Here is a 19,902-nt window from a genome sequence, read left to right as displayed (position 1 = left end):
TCAAGAGCAAAGATATTTGCATGGCTAAAGATGAGAGAGGTAAGAAAGGGAGAGAGAAAACATACTTCAAAGCGGAGCAGTGTTTTCTGGCCTGTTGGTTGGTTATAAACAGAACCTAGAGGAGGCCGACAGGATGGAAACCTTCCCTTCCAGCAGGGCGGTGAGGAACCACCCGCCAGGGAGCCGAGTTCCAAGACAAATAATAGCTGCAGTCATGCAGACGTTGTTTTCCTTCAACTAAGGCCTTTTTCCAAAGAAGCTCTAAACAGTATGAACCTGCCAGGGTTCAGTCCAGATGACTCAGGCCTCACGGTCATGTCAACAAGTTGTCACCTGGAGCAGCCTGGCGCCTGCTAATGGCTGTGGTCTCTCTCCCTTGCCTTCTCCTCCCTCCCCCTACACCCCACCCCAACATTTACCGTTTTAGTGTTAACAGCCCCACGTGACTCCAAAAGTTGAAAATAGAATTCCCTCTCCCACTCCTGTCCCCCATCGACCCCCAAAACCCTAGTACAATAAAAAACAAAAGTTAATAAAAGGGGAAAAGGGAAAATTACATATTTCAAGTAAATTCAGACCCCTCTGCCCTCACCAACATTCTAAGAATTGGGTATAAAATTTGCTCTGAGATTCCTAGCAGCCAAAGCAAAAGAGGAAACTCAAAGGAAAATGGATCTCTCCTTGTCATACAAAATGAAGCCCAGCCCTCATTAGGAGAGGCAAACTTTTCCTGGCTGTAAGCCCCGAGGGGAAGGGGAGTGTTTGGGGTTTTGTTTTTGTTTTTAGAGATCCTTATAAGGGTTACACAATACAACATAATCAACAGTGCCCTCAGTAGCAGGTTCTGGGGCTTTTTAAATTATTCCTTCTGTCGGCCTCCTTTGTGAATCTATTTTTGGCAACCTGAATTTCCTCTCTCCATTTTCCCACCCCCGGTTTCCCTCCCCAATCTGTCAGTCTTGATCACCATCACCAGCGTGGGGAGACCCATATCAGTGGGAAAGGAGGGGCTTGGGACCCAATGGAGCTGAGGCAGAGGCATGAAGAGGCAGAGGCGGGGAGTGGCAGCAGTGCTAGGTGACTGGTGTCAACAGGCACAGAGAACAGCGGTAAGACGCCAAAACAAATCTGGAAATTCTTGATTCCTCCCCTTGAAGAGTCGAGGTCTTAGCAGCATCCCTCCAGCCACTTCTCCTGCCTCCCCCTGCCGCCTGGGCCCCACCATGCTGAGGGGCCACGTCCAGCTCACTGGTAACATGGTCTACACCCCCTGCCTGGAAGGCGCTTCCCTGGCCCTTTTCAGGGATGGCTCTCATGCCCCCGCTGTGGTTTCTGCTCAACTGTCATCGCAGACAGGCCTTTCCTAACTGCTCTTCCTTAGCACCAGGCTGCCGCAGCCCCCCAGCATCCCTGCCATTCTGATGCCACTTACCCTGCTTTGTCTCTCTTGACAGCACTTATCACCACCTGCAAACATACTGTTGACTTGTTGATTGTCTGCCTCTCTTACTGAAATGTAAACTCCATGAGGGCAAGGACTTTGTTTTGCCCACTGATCTATCTCTCATGCCTATACGAGCACCATGCATAGAGCAGGTATTTGCTAAGTCCTTGTTCGATGGATGGATAGGCAATGGAAAGAAATCTATAAGCACATTAAGATATTCAACTCTGTGTACAAGTAGGAAGGCTCTCGAGGAGAGTGATGTGCTCAAAGTACGGTGGGTCATTTTAGAGAGTCCCTCACGGAGAAACACATGCTTCTGCAAACCCGAGGGCCAGAAGACATACCTAAGCTGAAAGCGTTCCCACGTGACCTGGCCCATTGATAAAGAGCATATTTGAACAGTGAGAGAAAGAAGAAAAGCCCTTCAAAATGTGGAAGTCTCACCTTGAATAGGTAGAAATATACTTGTTTGGTATCTGCATCTTCTTCCTTGTGGACACAGGTAAAGAGATATTCCACATCCAACACGATTCCCAGGAGTCTGTTCACTTCTTCCTCTGACACGTTCTCCAGGTGGGAAACGTGAGCGGCTTAAGAGAAAGATCAAAGGAACACAGGTGAGAAGTAGATGGAAACCACGAACAGTCTCCATTTTAAAATGGAACATTTGGGAATTCTCTGGCAGTCCAGTGGTTAGGACTCCGTGCTTTCACTGCAGAGGGCCCGAGTTTGATCCCTGGCTGGGGAACTAAGATCCCACAAGCCGAGTGGTGCAGCCAAAAAATAAAAATAAAATAAAAATAAAATAAAAATTGGACTTCCTGGGTGGCAAAGTGGTTAAGAATCTTCCTGCCAATGCCGGGGACATGGGTTCGAGCCCTGGTCCGGGAAGATCCCACATGCCACGGAGCAACTAAGCCCGTGTGCCACAACTACTGAGCCTGCACTCTAGAGGCTGCGAGCCACAACTACTGAGCCTGCGTGCCACAACTACTGAAGCCTGCGTGCCTAGAGCCCGTGCTCCACAACAAGAGAAGCCACCGCGATGAGAAGCCCGTGCACCACAACGAAGAGTAGCCCCTGCTGGCCACAACTAGAGAGAAAGCCCGCGCGCAGCAACGAAGAGCCAACACAGCCAAAAATAAATAAATTTTAAAAATAATAATAATAAAATAAAATAGAACATCCTCTCCCAGGAACCTTCTGGAATGTCAACCCATCAGACTGCACTGTCAATAGAGGAACTTTCTGAACCCCCATAAGACTGATATCTTCACACAAAATCTACTTATAATTGTAAGAGACCACCACCTTGTTAAGCACGAGCCTCCCCCTCCAACACTGAAAATGACGAGCGGCTAATGTACGGTTTTAAGATCTGGAACTTGTTGGCACCAAGTCTGGGTATGACGGTGTTAAATTCTTATATGTTTCCAAATAAGCCGATTTTCATCGTGCCAAGAGGGTCCTGTGGTCCTACAGGCTGGATCCAGGATTTGAGGACTGCGGGTTCAGAAGGACCCCAAAACCAGGCTCCCTAAAGGTTTAGCTCTAAGTCCTGTGAACAGTTCTGGTGGCCAGGAATATCATATATCAGGAAAGACCAAAAAAGAGTATCAGTAAAAACTGAATGAAGGCCTTTTTCCTCAGCCCTCCTGAGATGCTGTGAAACCTCACTATCTCTGCAGCAAAGCCCCAAGGCCTGAGTTTGAGATTTCAACGTCCTGCACGGTCACGCTCCAAACCCACCTTTCCTACCTTTATTCTGTTGTCTCACTATCATTAAGTGGCATATCCATCACCCTCCTCCCCTCCCACACCCCTGTCCTCTCTTCTTCCCAAATCCAGCCCATTTTTCAAGATGAACATGTTTTATCCTCAAAATAATCCTATGAAGGAGGGATGAGTAGCCCCATTTTACGGTTGAGGAAACTGAGGCTCACAGAGACTGAATGCTGTTTCCTCCAATGTCAATTGGCCAACAAGGCAGAGCTGGGGTCTGAAAGCAAAGGATGTTTGACCCAAATTCTGAAGTACCCACACACATATTTTTTGGATGATTAGGTGATTCACTTCAAGCCCCTTTCACTTGAAAGGGACTCTCTCTAGGTAAGCCATCCAGTACCCAACCAGGAGCCCAGGAGCACCTTGGGCGGGACCGTGGCTCTCAGGTCTGTGTCCCCAGAACTAATCACTATGCTCACTGTGCTAATAGGCACTGCCCTTCAAGAGCGATCCATTTCAGGTATGTTGACTGAAAATGCTTGGACCTAGAAGCGCTTGAGATGACTTCTAAGGAAAGATTAAACTATGGAGAAGGGTAGGCTTTTCCTTGCCTTTTTAAAGGGAGTTGGAACTAAAGATTCTCGAGGAACAATCCAGGTATCAAGCATGGGTCAGACTACTCCAGAGACCAAACCATGAAGCCCAGTCCGAAGTCTGGGATAGAGAACGCAGCTGGTACCCCACCCAGATCCCCTTCCCTTACCACCTCAGAGCACATCTCCTGGCCTCCAACTGCCAGCAGCTCTATTCCCTCCTGTCACTAGAATCTGCTCTGCCACCTACACGCCCCTCAAGAGCAGCCTTCAAGTTAGCGTATAAAGACCCCAGTTGCCTCGCCCCTCGGGGGGAAGAACTCTGAGCTAAGTGCTCCAGCTCTCACATCTTCCCCACAGAATTACCCACCTGTTGCCCACAGCGGGAACTGGCTTAATAATGCACCCATATCGGCCACCTTCTCCTCCTGGTCTCACTTTCCCACTCCCCTACCTCCATCCCAAATAAACTAGGACTTGCACTCAGATCCTTGTCTTTGACTCTGCGTCTGTGGGACCTCAAATGAAGATATCCAATCAAAAGCATTTTCAGAGAGGTAAGAGGATTACATACCAAGAGGGTGGGCCTTCCACGCGTTCATGAGGAAGCCAGATTAAAGGGGTTCAAGTTAGAGGGGCAGAGGCCACCCACCTTCCATTCCTTTCTAATGCAGAAAAGCAATGGAAAGGCAGAGGGAAGGGCCCAAGTCACGGGCCATTGGTGATGAGCGTAGGTGTGCACACACCTACATGTGCACGGGTGTGCACCTCTAGACAGCGTTTCTAACAGGGAAGAGGGGAGGAAGGAAATCTGGTGAGGTCTGCCTTAGGTACCATAGATACATCCACAGATACATCTCAACTTGACAACGCCAACACTATATTACTACATTATGTACACACGAACGTCAGTATTCAAATCTATTACTTTCTACTTGGCTCTACAATATGTGGCTTCATCACTTTCTAACAGATGCCCTTTTAGGTAGAACATTGGCTGGGTCATCTTGTTTTCTCAGGAATGCAAAATTTTCTTTGAGGTTAGTCTGAAGCCTTTGGGACACAGGCCTTATTCTGACAAGTAGGTCAAAATTTTTATGTCACTTATTTACAGAAACAATTTTATTTAAGACTGTTTTGGTCTTGTAATGTTTTAATCTCTTTCCAGTGATAAGTTATGAAAGCAATCAGTCTCCAATATAATATAAATGCCTTCAGATTCTCCAAAATATGAAACAGTCTAATTAAGGTGCTAACATATAGTGGCTTTAACTCGTAAAAATATACGCCATGATTCACTTTTGAAACCAGTGGTTCACTTTCTTTAAGCCACAAACGCTTTGCCCAGATAAATCCTTAATCAGAATTTAGAAAGAGTTGCTCTTTCTAAACAGAGGTTGAAACAGAGGTTGGAAGCTCCAATTTTCAAAATGGAGTGGGAGGTGGGTGGGGCCCAGCATCCCCTCCCCTTGTTGGGGCTCTAAGCTGCATGGCTTGAAAACCACGATATTCTGAAGAGACTAGATAAAACTTAAAATGCTTAAGACATGAGACCTGAGGAGGTCCATTTCCTTCTGATTCTGTGCATAAGGAAATCCATAATCTCTCCTCCAAGCTCTGTGTGTGACCCCAAGTACAGAGGACTAGAGCTGGAGATATGGGGAAATGGAAAGGAAGCTGCAGGTTCCCAGAGGGAGGAAGGGCGAGGCTGTGCTGGACAAATGGGGGTGTTCCTCACAGCCGAGAGGGTAGGAATCTTCCTCCAAGAATAAAGGAAGGGTGGGTCGGGGGGTGAAGGGAGCTATACTGAGGCAGAAGGATGACAGTGCACGAAAAGGGTTAAGCTTCCTAGAATGAATGATGGATGGGGTGGGGTGGGGGGAAGATTAGATGAAAACAGAGAGAGTGGACCATCTACTTGAGAAGGAAAAAAGCAGCTCTGGACAAGTTGCCATGAAAGAGAAGCTTCCGTATAGTGAGAAAGCCGGCACGGGCAGATACAACCACCCTGCATCAATGTGCAGTCGTCTGCACCTGCCCGTTCTCAGACTCTCCAAGCATGGGCCCCTTTCACCAACACTCCTTTTCAGTCTCTGAGCATCTAGCACTCAGCTTTTCCCTCTCATCAAATCCACATCACCAGCTAAGGTCTCCTCCAACCCGAATCATCCATCCCCACACCCTACCTCACCACCTCGCCATCCCAACAACCAGTGCACCACCATCCTGGCAAACTTGACTCCAGGATTAAAATCCTCAAGGCCATCCTCAAAACAGCAACTCCCTCTTGCCAAGGAACCTGGCACTCCTTCACTGTCCTTCTTCCCGCAACCAGTGCCACCACCGGATGGACGCAGCTAAGCTTTCCCACCCCTACCTCTGTGATCACTGGGATCTCAAGCCCACGGCACAAAACAACCCCCAGACTGCTCTGCTGCCATGGGAGTCTCCCTAAAGCCCCACTGTCCTCATCAACCCCATCTCCACCAAATCCAGAGACGTCTCCTGACTCCTGGGGGCTGCTGAGCAGAATTAGATAGACCCCACAGTCAACACCACGTCATGCCAACACCCAGATACACTTCACTCTAACTGTAAAGCGAAACTACTTACTGAACTCGTATTTAACTAAAAAGAGCCACTTATTATTGAAAGAAAAAAAAAAACCTCTTAATGTTTTCCAAAGAAACCTTTTTGATGCAAATAAGCTCCCTTCGATGAACCAAAAGCATATTTTCTTGAAGAGATATGCCTCTATTATTTACAAGCCTGGAGGCATATATTAAAAAAATAAAAATCGGGCTTCCCTGGTGGCACAGTGGTTGAGAGTCCGCCTGCCGATGCTGGGGACGCGGGTTCCAGCCCCGGTCCAGGAAGATCCCACATGCCACGGAGCGGCTGGGCCCGTGAGCCATGGCCGCTGAGCCTGCGCGTCCGGAGCCTGCGCTCCGCAACGGGAGAGGCCACAACAGCGAGAGGCCCGCGTACCGCAAAAAATAATAATAATAAAAATCTGTAAACTACAATGTACAAATCTATAGCAGTTTATCAGCCACAGAACTCATAACACTGAGTCAATGCCATTGAAAGCTTTGATACATGTTCCCTAATGCATCCTCCCAATAAAGTTTGCATCCATGTGCATCCTATCAGCAGTGTGCTAGAATACCCCTTTCCCCACGCTTGCCAACAGTGAAGAATCATGCTCCGTCATTTCATCAGTCTTTTGAAAATTAATCAGGGTCCCCCACTGTTTTGATTTGCATTCGCTGGAACGCCCTTGGAGTTGTTTGTTTTTCATGTTACTGGCCATTTGTATTTGTTCTTTTGTGCACTACCTATTCACGCCCTCTGCCTGCTTTTTTAGGATGTGGGTCTTTTTCTAATTGCTTGAAAGAGCTTTCTGTCTATCCTCCTGGATTTCATTGGGGTTTTTGTTTGTTAGGTTGTGGTTTGGTTATATAGGAATTTTACATTTTTCAGAAAGTCAAATCTACGTCTGGCATTTCTTTAAGGTCTTGCTTGCAAAGGTCTTTCCCATAGAACCAAAAGATGACAAAAATGTATTTTCTCCTAGCTCTTCAACAGGTTTGTTCTCAACATTTAAAACATTCCTCCACTGAAACATCAATATCATAAAAGACCAAAAAAAAGAAAAAAAAAAGGCAGAGGAACCGTTCCATGTCGGAAAAGACTAAAGAGGCCGGCTGTGATGTTGTGATTTATATAAAGAAACATATATTTGGTCTTTGTCTCCTTTCCTAGCACAGTTTCCTAGTAAACTTTCCAAATCTCTTGGAATTTCATAAGTAAAGGTGAAAGGAGTGTCTGTTGTTATTCCTAACGTGTCCCTTTCGACCACACCTGAGCTTCTGTGAATGGGCTTTTGGAAAGCCCCTACTGATGGGGATTGGTTGCCAGGGGAACCAAACCCGTGATGAGAAGGTTGGAACTCAGCCAGCCCCCTCCACCTCCCCAGGAGAGAAGGGGGGTCTGGAGGCTGAGCTAATCACTAATCAATCACTATGCCTATGTAAACAAGACCTCCCTTAAAACCCCTAACTGAAGGGCATGTAAAGGTTCCAGTAGCTGAAGCCTGGAGGTGCTGGGAGGGCAGCTCGCTTGGACACAGCAGAGGAGCTTTGGGCTCCTTCCACCCCACCCTGCTCTGTGCATCTCTTCCATCTGGCTGTTCCTGACTTGCATCCTTTTTATAGAAAGCCAGAAATCTAGTAAGTAAACTGTTTTCCTGAGAACTCTGAGCCACTCTAGAAAATTATCCAACTCGAGGAGGGGGCCGTAGGAACCTCTGATACACAGCCGATCAGTCAGAAGGACGGGTTAGGACCTGAGCTTGGGATCGGCATCTGAGCCCTTACCCTGTGGGGTCTGTGCTAACTACAGGCAGATCGTAGCAGAATCCAGTTAAGTCGCAGGACACCCAGTCAGTGTCTGCTGGAGAGCTGGAGAACCACTCAGTGTGGAAAAACCTGCACATCTGGTGTCAGAAGCCTTCCACAAGTGCTTGGTGTGAGAAGACTCACTGTTTTCCGTTCACATGACAACTAAATACATATGTAATTCTAGACTGGGTGCTTAATGGAGAGGAAAATACGCTCGCAAAGACATTTTGGGGTCAACTATAAAACTGGAATACAAGCGGTAGATTAAGTATTACATTAATGTTAATATTTACTGAAGTTGGTAACTAAATGGAGGTTATGTAAAAGAATATCTGGGAATTCCCTGGCGGTCCTGTGGTTGGGACTCGGCGCTCTCACTGCTGTGGTCCAGGTTTGATCCCCGGCCGGGGAACTAAGATCTTGCATGCAGTGCAGTGTGGCCAAAAAAACTAAAAATTAAAAAAAAAAAAAAGAATATCCTTAAATTTAGAAAATACATACTTATGTATTTAAGAGGAAAAAACCAGGATGTAAATGCAACTTATTCTCATATGGTCCAGGAAAAAAGTATAATACATACAAATACACACACACACACACAGACTCGTATATATGATATCAGTCTGTGTGTGTAGCTGTGTGTGTGTGCACACGCATGCACACGCAAACATACATATGAGAGCAAATGACAAAGCAAATAGGGCAAAATGTTACCAATAGGTAAATCCGGGCAAAAGATACACGGGATGCTCCTTGTTACTATTCTCATCATGACTTTTCTGTAAGTTTGAAATTATTTTCAAATAAATAGTTTTTTTAAAAAATCATTCTTCTATCTAGAATTTGATGATCAGATGTAAAAGGACCCTACTTTCATTTCAAATTGTCTTCCAAGAGCCTGGTACAAAGCATCCATATAATTACCCAAGAATGGCCAACCCTTGACCTGTGGGAAAAGCTCCCTTCTGCTGAGCGCTGTTGCCCACAGTGTCCAGGGCATGGGGGCGCAGGGGGACGCGGGGGACGCGGTGCGTCAAGGACTGGGCGGCCACCGCCTTGCATCTCCCAGCAGGGTGGACCCTACTACCCCGCAGGGCTGAGTCAGACTTGCAAACACCCAGGGTGCCAGAGCGACCTGCCAAAGCCTGCTGCCAGGAATCACAGTGCAGCTGTGGCCTCGCTGGGAACAGGAAGCGCACTGTCACCGCAGGCTGTGACCTTCACTCACTCAGCTCTGGCCCCGTAGACCTGTCCCGCACTTCTCCTGCAGACAGCCTGCCGGTCCTCACACACCCTGCGGCGGGAACAGGCGGCTGCTGGGCAGGCTGCTACCACAGCTCCGCTCCTCTGGACCGGAAAGAAAGCAAAGGGCACAGCATCTGTAGGATCTGTGAGCTGTTCAAACATGGTTTTTGTTCATGGGAATTTGAGGTCAAGGCTAGAAGAGGTCAAATGAAGTCTTTCAATGAAAGCTTCTGAATTGACTATGTGCAAAAGGCTTATAATTTAACGGTAGTTTCCTAAAATGGAAACGAATCTGAAAAAGCACAGATAGATAAACTGAATCACTTTGCTGTACACCTGAAACTAACTCGACATTGTAAATCATCTATACTTCAATAAAAAAATAAATTTTTTAAAAGGAATTTTTTTAAATTAAATAAATAAAAGTGGGGCTTCCCTGGTGGCGCAGTGGTTGAGGGTCTGCCTGCCGATGCAGAGGACACGGGTTCGTGCCCCGGTCCGGGAAGATCCCACATTCCGCGGAGCGGCTGGGCCCGTGAGCCATGGCCGCTGAGCCTGCGCGTCCGGAGCCTGTGCTCCGCAACGGGAGAGGCCACAACAGTGAGAGGCCCGCGTACCGCAAAAAAAAGGTAAAAAGAAATAGGTGAAATTCGTTTTAATATATTTTATCTAACCTAATATATACTAAATTATTTCAACATGTACTCAATATTAAAAATATTTTACATTCTTTTCTCATACTAAGTCTTCAAAATTGGTGTGCATTTTCCAAGGGCAGCACATTTTAACTCGAGCAGCCACAGGTGGCTATGATGTTGCACAGGGCAGGTACCCATCATAAACCATGAAACCTCCTCTGCAAATAAATGCAACCAGACGTCTCTTTAGTATTACTAAATGTAATGGATATCTACTAATGAAACAATCCAATTACACCCAAGGAACTAAATGTATTAGGAACTAGAGAAAAAGTCAGTCCTTCATCTCAGTCCAGTACAGAAAACCAATAAGGGTAGAGAGAACTATAGTTATACAAGCAGCAACACTGCATTGCAGCTCCAGAAAGTCCTTTATTGTCTGTACCGAGGGCTGGGGGAGTCAGGCCTTGGAGGTGAGTAGGGTTCCCCCAGCAGAGAAAGAAGGAGCGGCATGGCAGGTGCTGTGCACCTCCACATCCAAGGCAGAGGTGGGAGAAAGTGTGCAGACCCTTCAGAGAAGGTGGAGCGGCCCGGGGACCAAAATGCAACCCAGGAGGAGGAAAGGCCTGACCCACCTCGCATGCTCAGCTGAAGTGGGCCTTCATCCTGAGAATGAGAGACCGCCCAGTGGGCTGAAGCAGGAGAATGTGACCACATTAGGTCGCTAGTGCTTTCTTGGGAAGTCAGGTGGAGATGGGGCCTCCAGGTGCTGCTGCAGATGCGACCACAGAAGGCAGAGAAGCAGCCTGTATCCAGGCAGAGCTGGCGGGAGGTGCACTCAGACAACATCCACAGGACTTCGTGGCCGGAGGAACACAGGGAAAAGTAATAACCTACGTCAGGTGAGCACGAAAAATGCTACCAGGTTTATCCCCTGATTGCGTCTGTACCAGACTCACAGGTCCTGACCACTCTGAAGCCCGTGTAGAAAAACAGAGGACCCCCAGCCAAGAGGAATATGCAGACCTGACCCAGGCGGCTGTGTCCATGTGCTGGCCGGGCCCCATACTTCTGTCGCTTGGCATCTGCCCGGGACATGTGTAAATGGGGACCAGGTACGACTAAGTGGTGAAGGGGTTTGCAAATGCGGCAAAGCCAGAGAAGAGATGTTGGATCAATAGTCCATGAGAAAAATACTGGTAAGACACTTCATACTGTTCAAGAAATAAGCTCTGGTGTAACTGTTAATGCTGGTCTTTACTTTCCTTGGAAAGTTTCTACCGTAAATAAGCAGGTAAGCAGAGGTAACCATAGGAATATATACCAATTTCCACTTCTGTGATGTTTAAATATATGTGTGTGTATCAGAAAAAAACTGATGACATTAAAAAAGTCAGAAACCGGGACTTCCCTGGTGGCACAGTGGTTAAGAATCTGCCTGCCAATGCAAGGGACACCAGTTTGATCCCTGGTCCCGGAAGATCCCACATGCCGCGGAGCAGCTAAGCCCATGCGCCACAACTACTGAGCCTGGGCTCTAGAGCCCGTGAGCCACAACTACTGAACCCACGTGCTGCAACTACTGAAACCCGTGCACCTAGAGCCCGTGCTCTGCAACAAGAGAAGCCACTGCAAAGCGAAGCCTGCGTACCACAACGAAGAGTAGCCACTGCTCGCCGCAACTAGAGAAAGCCCGCGCACAGCAACGAAGACCCAATGCAGCCAAAAATATTTTTTAAATTAAATTTTAAAAAAAGGGAAAAAAAATCAGAGACCTTCCTAAAACCGCAAAAAATGATCAGTAGTCAAATTTAATAATCAGTATGTTCAGGCACAGTTCAGAGCAATGGACTCCAAAATGACAACAAAAATTCCAATTGTGTTTTGATCACAGTGGTGTTTCCTACTGTCCCGGTCATAAAAGGAGGTTGCTATTTAAACAAGCAGTCCCAAAATAAGAAATGTTGATTAATACTAAAGTAAGGAGACGTGTTTGGGCCAACTGAAGTACTTTGTTAGTATCCTTCGCCAAGTTTTTATAAGCTGAATGTACTTGTACCAATCCCAAATATCAAATAATTTCAGAGAATGGAGTAGAATGTTCTAGGCCAGCACTATCCAACAGATATATAATGCAAGCCACACATGTAATTTTAAGTTTTCCAGTAGCAACACTGAAAAGAGAAACAGGTGAAATTAATTTGAATAATACATTTTATTAACCCAAAATATCCAAAATATTATCATTTCAACATGTAATCAGAATTAATGAGATATCTCGCTTCTTTTTCATACTAAGCTTTCAAAATCTGGCCTGTGTTTCACACCCACAGCTCATCTCAATCTAGAGCAGCTACAATTCAAGGGCTCCTTAGCCAAATGTAGCAAGTGGCTATAGTATTAGACAGCGTAGGTCTAGACTAACAATTGCATTCTGTGGATGAAGATACTGAACAGCAAAGCGGTTAGGGGACTGGTAAACTGCCAAGCCAGGCGTAGAATTGTTAGTTTCTAGCTCCTGCCCGAACGTTCTTTCTATTTAATCAGCCCATCAGCCCTGCAGTAGCCCTGCGTTTGACACCCAGGAGACACAGAAGAGTATCAAATTAAGGCAGGCCAAGGACGCCTGGGATGCAAGTCGCTGTCAGGAGACCGCGTGAAACCAGAGCTCACTGTCAAAAGACCGTGTATGGCTGAGCCAAAGGACACCCAACAGCAAATCAACAGAACAGACACCATCTCAATCGATACGCCTGAGTGTTTTGTTTTGACAAGTCTAAGAACACTACATATATTGTAGGATCTGAATTCATCATACTCAGAAGAGTAACTGTGAAAATAGCACAGTGCACACAAATCGAAATGTTTTTGAGAATTCAAGCTTGCGTGACACTGGACAGAATTACCTAGACCCCGACCTCTACTTTGTTGGTAATATTTAAGAAGTCATGTGGAGGAATAAGAAAAGATGTCTGGCAAAAAAAAAAAAAAAAAAGTGGGGAGGGAAATTGTCAAATGTTAATCATTGTTAAAGCTGGCTGATGGATACAAGGCTGTTTATTAAATGATTCTTCCTACCTTGATGCATATGTGGAAGTTTCCACAATAAAAAGTTTTTAAAGGGAATTCCCTGGCGGTCCAGTGGTTAGGACTCCAGGCTCCCACTGCTGGGGGCCCGGGTTGAATCTCTGGTCAGGGAACTAAGATCCCGCAAGCCTTGCGGCCCAGCCAAAAAAAAAAAAAAAAGGGGTCTTTAAGAAAAGGGGTTGGGGAGGAGGCATAATCCTCCTTCTAGAAGAGGAAAAATTTTTCTCGAGCCCCGGCACTAAGACCAGTAAATAATCTATGGCATTCGGGCAATAATTCCAAGAGCACTTGAAAATATGCAGACATCCCAATTCTAAGAAAGCAAACTGAATAGAGAAGAGAAAGAAACGGACAGGGGGAAAATATTTTTAACACGCCTACAACCCCAATACCCTGAGAAAATCACTGTCAGCAATGCAACACGTGTCCTTCCAGATCATCTCCTGTTCGTATGTATTAAAATATTATCTAACCTAAAGAAATGAGATTATCCTCATGGTGCTGTTCTCAAGTCAGCAGCCCTGCATTTGGGACTGACCACCTTCCGGGTAGTTCTCACAGGGTGAAACTCAGGGCTGGGCTAGTGACAGATACCACACTAATCAGCCCCTCCTCTGAGGATTTAAATCTTGAACCAATACTCCCAGGGACAGAGGTTAATGGCCCTGAATCATACAGGGTCCTGGACAGAAGGCCCATGAATTCCTGCAGCTGGGATCCCAGGACCTGACTGATACCGGGTTTCCCTCTGTTTCCGGCTTGTGGAAGCGACCAGTACTCTTCTTATGAATACGGTTTTCTCATTCAAACTGGACAGAGTTCCCATGTGTTGTTTGAAGTAAAGAACCCTAATAAGAGTAATAAGAACACATTAATCTTCCAGGTATTGTGCTAAAATTCTGATAGGCATTCATTCACTTAATCCTCACGACAATCCCATGAGGTAAATACTATTATTAACTCCATTTCAGAACTGAAAAACTGGAAGGCCAGGCTGATTACATAATATACCGCAACTCACAGCTCCTGGCTGTTGAGCAAGGATTTGAACTTGAGCTGGTGGATCTTGTCATTTAGTCCTCCAATTAAGCTGCTTTCTGACCTGCTTTTTTCATTAATAATACATTAAGAATATCTTTCCATGCTGGAAAACACATCTTTTGTTAACAGCCATATTGAATTTCATAATATATATTTTCATAATTCAACCAAGGATCTCCTCCATTGGAATATTTAGATTGTTTCTAATTTTTTTAATAGCATGAATATGGCTATAATAGCTGTCCTTTTAATCTGAATTTATATTTATAATATATATATAATATAATATATATTATATATTATATTATATATATAATATATATTATATATATATAATATATATATTATATATATTATATATTTATATATATTTATAACCTTAATTTATATTTATGTTAACTTTCTGGCATGGATTTGTCAGGTCAAAGGATATGTACCCTTTTTTTCCATTCTCAATTATGTACTGTCAAATAAGGGTACTTGTTTTCAAAGCTTGTTAAGAAATATAAAAGGGAACAAAGTTGGCTCTTCTTTGAGAAAGGCTGTTTCCGCCTTTGGGCATTCCTGTGTGTTGACCTGCTCAGAAAGGAGACAATCTGTGCAGCTAACAAAGAAAAAGGACTCTGTTTTTAAATGTTAATTGGTGTAGGATAATAGGATTTCCCAATCAATACCAAATACAGTTCAAGTCCAGTGTTTAAGGAGTTCTCTACTGCATCATATTTCCTGAGGCAATTCTAAAGGGCATCACTCAGGGATCCATAGTGGAAAAGGTGAGTTAAAAGCAAAGATATTCCTCTGGGCTTCCCAGGTGGTGCAGTGGTTGAGAGTCCGCCTGCCGATCCCACAGACTAGACCTAACTCCAGGCTAACGAAGGCTGATGCTCCACCATCTGATATCAGCAGGAAGCTTTAGAGAAAGATGATGGCTAAAAGGAGCCACCCATACCATATGACCCTGCAATCCCACTCCTGGGCATATATCTGGAGAAAAACATGATGCACGCACCCCAGTGTTCATAGCAGCACTATTCACAATAGCCAAGACACGAAAACAACCTGAATGCCCATTGACAGATGAATAGATAAAGAAGATGTGGCACATGTATACAATGGAATATTACTCAGCCATAAAAAAAGAATGAAATAATGCCATTTGTAGCAACATGGATGGACCTAGACATTGTCATACTGAGTGAAGTAAATCAGACAAAGACAAATACCATATGGTATCGCTTATAGGCAGAATCTTAAAAAAATGATACAAATGAACTAATTTACAAAACCAAAACAGACTCACAGACGTAGAGAATGAACTTATGGTTACCAGGGGGGGAAGGGTGTGAGAGAGGGATAGTTAGGGAGTTTGGGATTGACATGTACCCACGTTATATTTAAAATGGATAACCAACAAGGATCTACTGTACAGCACAGGGAACTCTGCTCAATATTATGTAGCAACCTAAATGGCAAAAGAATTTGAAAAAGAATAGATACATGTATAAGTATAACTGAATCACTTTGCTGTACACCTGAAACTAACATGCCATTGTTAATCAACTATACTCCAATATAAAATAAAAAGTCTAAATAAACAGAGACTTCCCTGGTGGTCCAGCAGTTGAGAATCCACCTTCTAATGCAGGGGACGCAGGTTCAATTGCTGGTAGGGGAACTAAGATCCCACATGCCACAGGGCAACTAAGACAGAGCACTGCAACTACAGAGCCCAGGCACTCTGGAGCCAATGCGCCACACCTAGAGAGAAGCCCTTGTGCCACAATGAAAGATCCTGTGTGCCGCAACTAAGACCCGACACAGCCAAAAATAAATAAATAAAGTTTAAATTAAATAAATAAATAAACAAATGGAGCCACCCCCTTATAAAGGGTCAGAATGGAAAAGGCCAAAGTACGTTAGTGAGAATGTCTGGCACTGCGTCCTTGCAACACTGGACAGTAAACTGGACACAGAGACGTTCTTTGGGAGACCAGATAGCTGAAGGCAGAAAAGTAAATAAAATAAGTACAGGAGTCCCAGATCCCCTGGGAACTGGAATTTTAATATCTCGGGAAAACGAATTTCTCAGTAACCTTACCCACTCAAACAAAATACAATTGAAAAAGAAAACCTGTATCCTAAAAGTAGGATCAGGACACAGAACATATTAGCACAGGCCTGTTGACTAATTCTGGCAGAGTCTATATGGCCAGGCTGACAATGATTATCTTGCAGGGACAGATAAGAAAGTTGAAAGGGAAAACACAAGTAAATATTTACCAAGCACAACCCCAAGGAAGAAAAGAGCTAGCAGACACAGGAAACTAAAGAATATGAAGATAAAATGAAGCATTCCCAGAAAGTTCAGGGAATCAGAAAATAATAAGAAAAATGAGAATCAGAATCAGGACATGTTACGTGTTCATCTAAGTAGCTTGGCTGCCACGTTTCATCTTATTTGGCAATCCCCGTCTCCCTCACTCCCCCGCCAACTCCGTCCCAGTCAACCAGCTCTTAGGGAAAACCCGGGAAGAGACAGATGAGGAATCCATGCAAACAGTGCAGGATTTGTCTCCCACGTGAAGCCTCCCCAGCAGATTCATGAAGCTAAAGAGTCTCTTTTGTTGCCTCATAAGAAGGTGAGGTGTGCAAGTCTGGTTAACCCACGAATTCAGTAAGTTAGAACCTGCAGGCAACAACGACATCGCTGGTCTCCTTGAAGATTTAGGAACTTACCGAGGGCATGGCTACAACTCCGGCAGGATTCCGTCAGACTGACAATTATTTGCTGCAGGTCGGCTCTGGGGGGAGTGGGAGAAGGGTTGGGGTTTTTCCAGCCATTACATTTACAAGATTCCTCAGCCTAAAAAAAAATGAATAGAGAAACAACGTTATGTAACAGGCAGCCATGGACTGAATGTATTACACGCGAATAATATACACTCTAGTCATGTGACAGCTACCCTTCCGACTCCAGACTTAATAATATTCTCTATATTCACAAGAAACGAATACAGAAAGAAAGCAAGGAAGGTGTGTGACTTGGGCCTTTGGGTTTTTTGTTGAGTTTTTGGTTTGGGTTTCTTTTCTGCTGGCTGGAATCCAAGTACTGCCTCAGAAAAAGGACCGTCCCATACACTTCACTTAGGTAACACCACCCCAAGCGAGCCTCCATGGGGGGTCAATTCCAAGGGAGTCCATCCATGAAGCTTCCCAAAGGGATGAGCCAGACTCCTGAGGTCCCTGCAACACAGCTGGGGCTCCAGCTGCAACTCTGCCCCACGTAACTGAAGAAGTCAGCAATCTTGGGGACATGAGGAGGGACACAGCCGTTGAAGCCACACGTGCAGGGTCCTCCAAGTCCTTTGGAGGGCCCCAGCTGTAGAAGTGGACAGGGCTCGCCACATCGTCTGGGATTTTTACCTCTGTGTATTTCCCAGGCCTCCTGTACTAGAATACTATTATTTTAGCAACGCTTGATAGAAATCTTCCTTAACTTCTTCCACTCACTTCACACTTCCCCACCTTCTTAGAGAACAGCGAATAGGACTGAGCATTTCAGTGATGACTTGGGTTGTGAAGCAGAGGACAAGGATAGAAAGACATCGATTATTCCCAACTACGCTACCAAGCTACCATGCTGGGTATTCAGGGGTCGTAAGTTGTGGAAGGCTTGCACTGAATGACTCAAGCCGCTTAGAATTCTGCCCACTTCTGGTGTATCCTTCGCCACTCCATCCCTCTCTTATTTACTGCTTCAAATCTGCTGTGGCTGGGAAACCAAAAAATTAATTGTTAGAACAACATGAGACACAGGCAGATTCATTCTGGGCCTTCTACGTGCTCTGTCCAATACGGGAGTCACAAGCCATGTGTGGCTATTGCGCACTTGAAATGTGGCTTGTGCACGTTGAAATGCATTGTAGGCTTAAAATACACAGTTAGAAGACGGGCGCGAGGGAAAAAAAGTCTCAGTAATTTTCATATTCATTACATGTTGAAATGTCAGTAGTTTAGATACATGGGAGTTAAATAAGAGATATTAAAATTCATTTGACCTGTTTCTTTTTTACTTTTCTTAATGTGGCCACCAGAACATTTAAAATTACACATGTGGTTCACATTACACTTCCACCGGACAGCACTGGCCTTGAAACAAATCGCAGTAGATTTCTGTGCTTGGGCTTCGTGTTAGATCTTTTGTTCCCTCAGACGTCTCTCCTCCCTGCTTTGGATCTTGCCCCCCACCCCACCCTCCATCCCCTCGTGTACCAGATGGCTGAAGTTAACAGGAGTTAGAAAATTCCAGAATGGCTGCTGCCTTGACCTCACACAGAAAACTCTCCAAGAGAGGAACAGTTTCTGAAGTACAGGCGTGTATAGGAGAGTAAGAAAGAAAGAATAAATAATTGGTAAGGCAGGAAGGGTCAAGGTGGAAGAAGAAAAATCTGCTTTGGATGGTAAGTCCTCTCCAGGGGGCCCCGTGAACCTGGCAAGCCCAACCCGATGGCGCCTCACATTTCATCACAGCGCGGATGGGGAAGGATGGGCCCGAGGAAGGACCTTACACCAGGTACCCCAACAGAGCAGCCCCCCACGAGTAGCCCCAGTCACCCTCCTCTGTTTGGCCAGGCACCAGGCAGGACCTAGGCAGGACCTACCGTTACCCTCATTGCTCTGCTACTAAGCTGAGCCGGGCCCTGAAATTCTCTGCCGTGAGCCATCCGCCTCCTTAGAGACTTGGAAAGGTCTCCGAGGCCATGTTCTTGAGGGGGAAACTCATGAGAACCTGCTCCCCGCAAAGCAGCCCGACAGTCTCCGGAGGGCTGGGGGAGACCACCACCCCCCGTGGACCTCTCCTCTTCTAATCGTGGGAGAGCTACTTGAAGGGACTCCCACAGCCCCCAGCTTCTCTGAGCGCTTGGTCTGATCCCGCTGCCCTCTCCGAAATGACCTTTGGTTGGAAAAAGAAAAGTGATGCCGAAACAAGTTAATTAAGGAGAGCAGGACAAACCTAAGAAGAGAAAACAGTGATAGCCAGAAGCCCTGAGTTCGGAGAGCTACATTCTAAGCCAGACAAAGACTACTATGCATACTGAGTCACTCACTACCACAGTGTGTGCTGAGGGCCTACCATGGGCCGGGTACTTTTGCTGGGTATGGAAGGGAACGAAGAAAGATCCTGCCTGTCCCCAAGGAGCTGACACTGGGGTGCTGCAGGAGAGGGCAAACGGGCAAAACCAATAAGCACATCATACAGTATGTCAGAGAGTGATGGCGTTCGGAAAGAAAGATGGAGCGATGGATACAGGGGGGTTCGGGGAACAGTGAGATCGAATGTGCAATTTCAACCAGGCCTTTTAGAGAAGGTGGCATTCAACCAAAGGCTTGACCATTAGGGACCTGGCGGAAGAGCATCCCAGGCTCGAAAAGGCGAGCATGCCTGGTCTGCTCAACACAAAGGCCAGCACAGCTAGAGCACAGCAAGCAAAGGAAAGAGCCGCAGACAGCGAGGTAAGGTGGACGTGGCAGGGAATCCTACAAGGCCTCCAGGGCGATGATAAAGACTTTAGCCTGGTTACTTGATCTCTTCCCTTCCTCTCAAACAGGATCCTCCAGGCTTGAAGCAGGGACAGGAATGGAGCGCAAAGACATGAGGCAGGGTGTCTCCAAACTCATTTCTTTCTCTTTCACTTTTTCCTTTAGTCATTAGGGTCAACCAT

At 45.7% G+C, this 19,902-nt stretch overlaps 1 protein-coding gene across 5 annotated transcripts in view; it reads right to left on the bottom strand.

Annotated features, from left to right (window-relative positions):
* KAT2B (lysine acetyltransferase 2B) overlaps positions 1-19,902 on the bottom strand; it is a 102,332-nt gene that overhangs the window by 51,447 nt on the left and 30,983 nt on the right. For all 5 annotated transcript variants that reach the window (XM_022554706.3, XM_089911197.1, XM_089911195.1 and 2 more), the window contains exons 2-3: positions 16,916-17,042; positions 1,892-2,037 (exon numbers count right to left, since the gene is read on the bottom strand). In XM_022554706.3, the coding sequence (XP_022410414.2) occupies positions 1,892-2,037; positions 16,916-17,042 (273 nt within the window). The remainder of the gene's footprint in view (positions 1-1,891; positions 2,038-16,915; positions 17,043-19,902) is intronic.

Source organism: Delphinapterus leucas, chromosome 4 (genome assembly GCF_059928025.1).
Source record: "Delphinapterus leucas isolate spDelLeu-1000000601 "Yukka" chromosome 4, BTC_Dleu_Yukka2, whole genome shotgun sequence".
Classification (NCBI taxonomy): domain Eukaryota; kingdom Metazoa; phylum Chordata; class Mammalia; order Artiodactyla; family Monodontidae; genus Delphinapterus; species Delphinapterus leucas.
The sequence above is the reverse complement of the archived record's forward strand: the minus strand, read 5'-3'. Positions and strand labels throughout refer to the sequence as shown.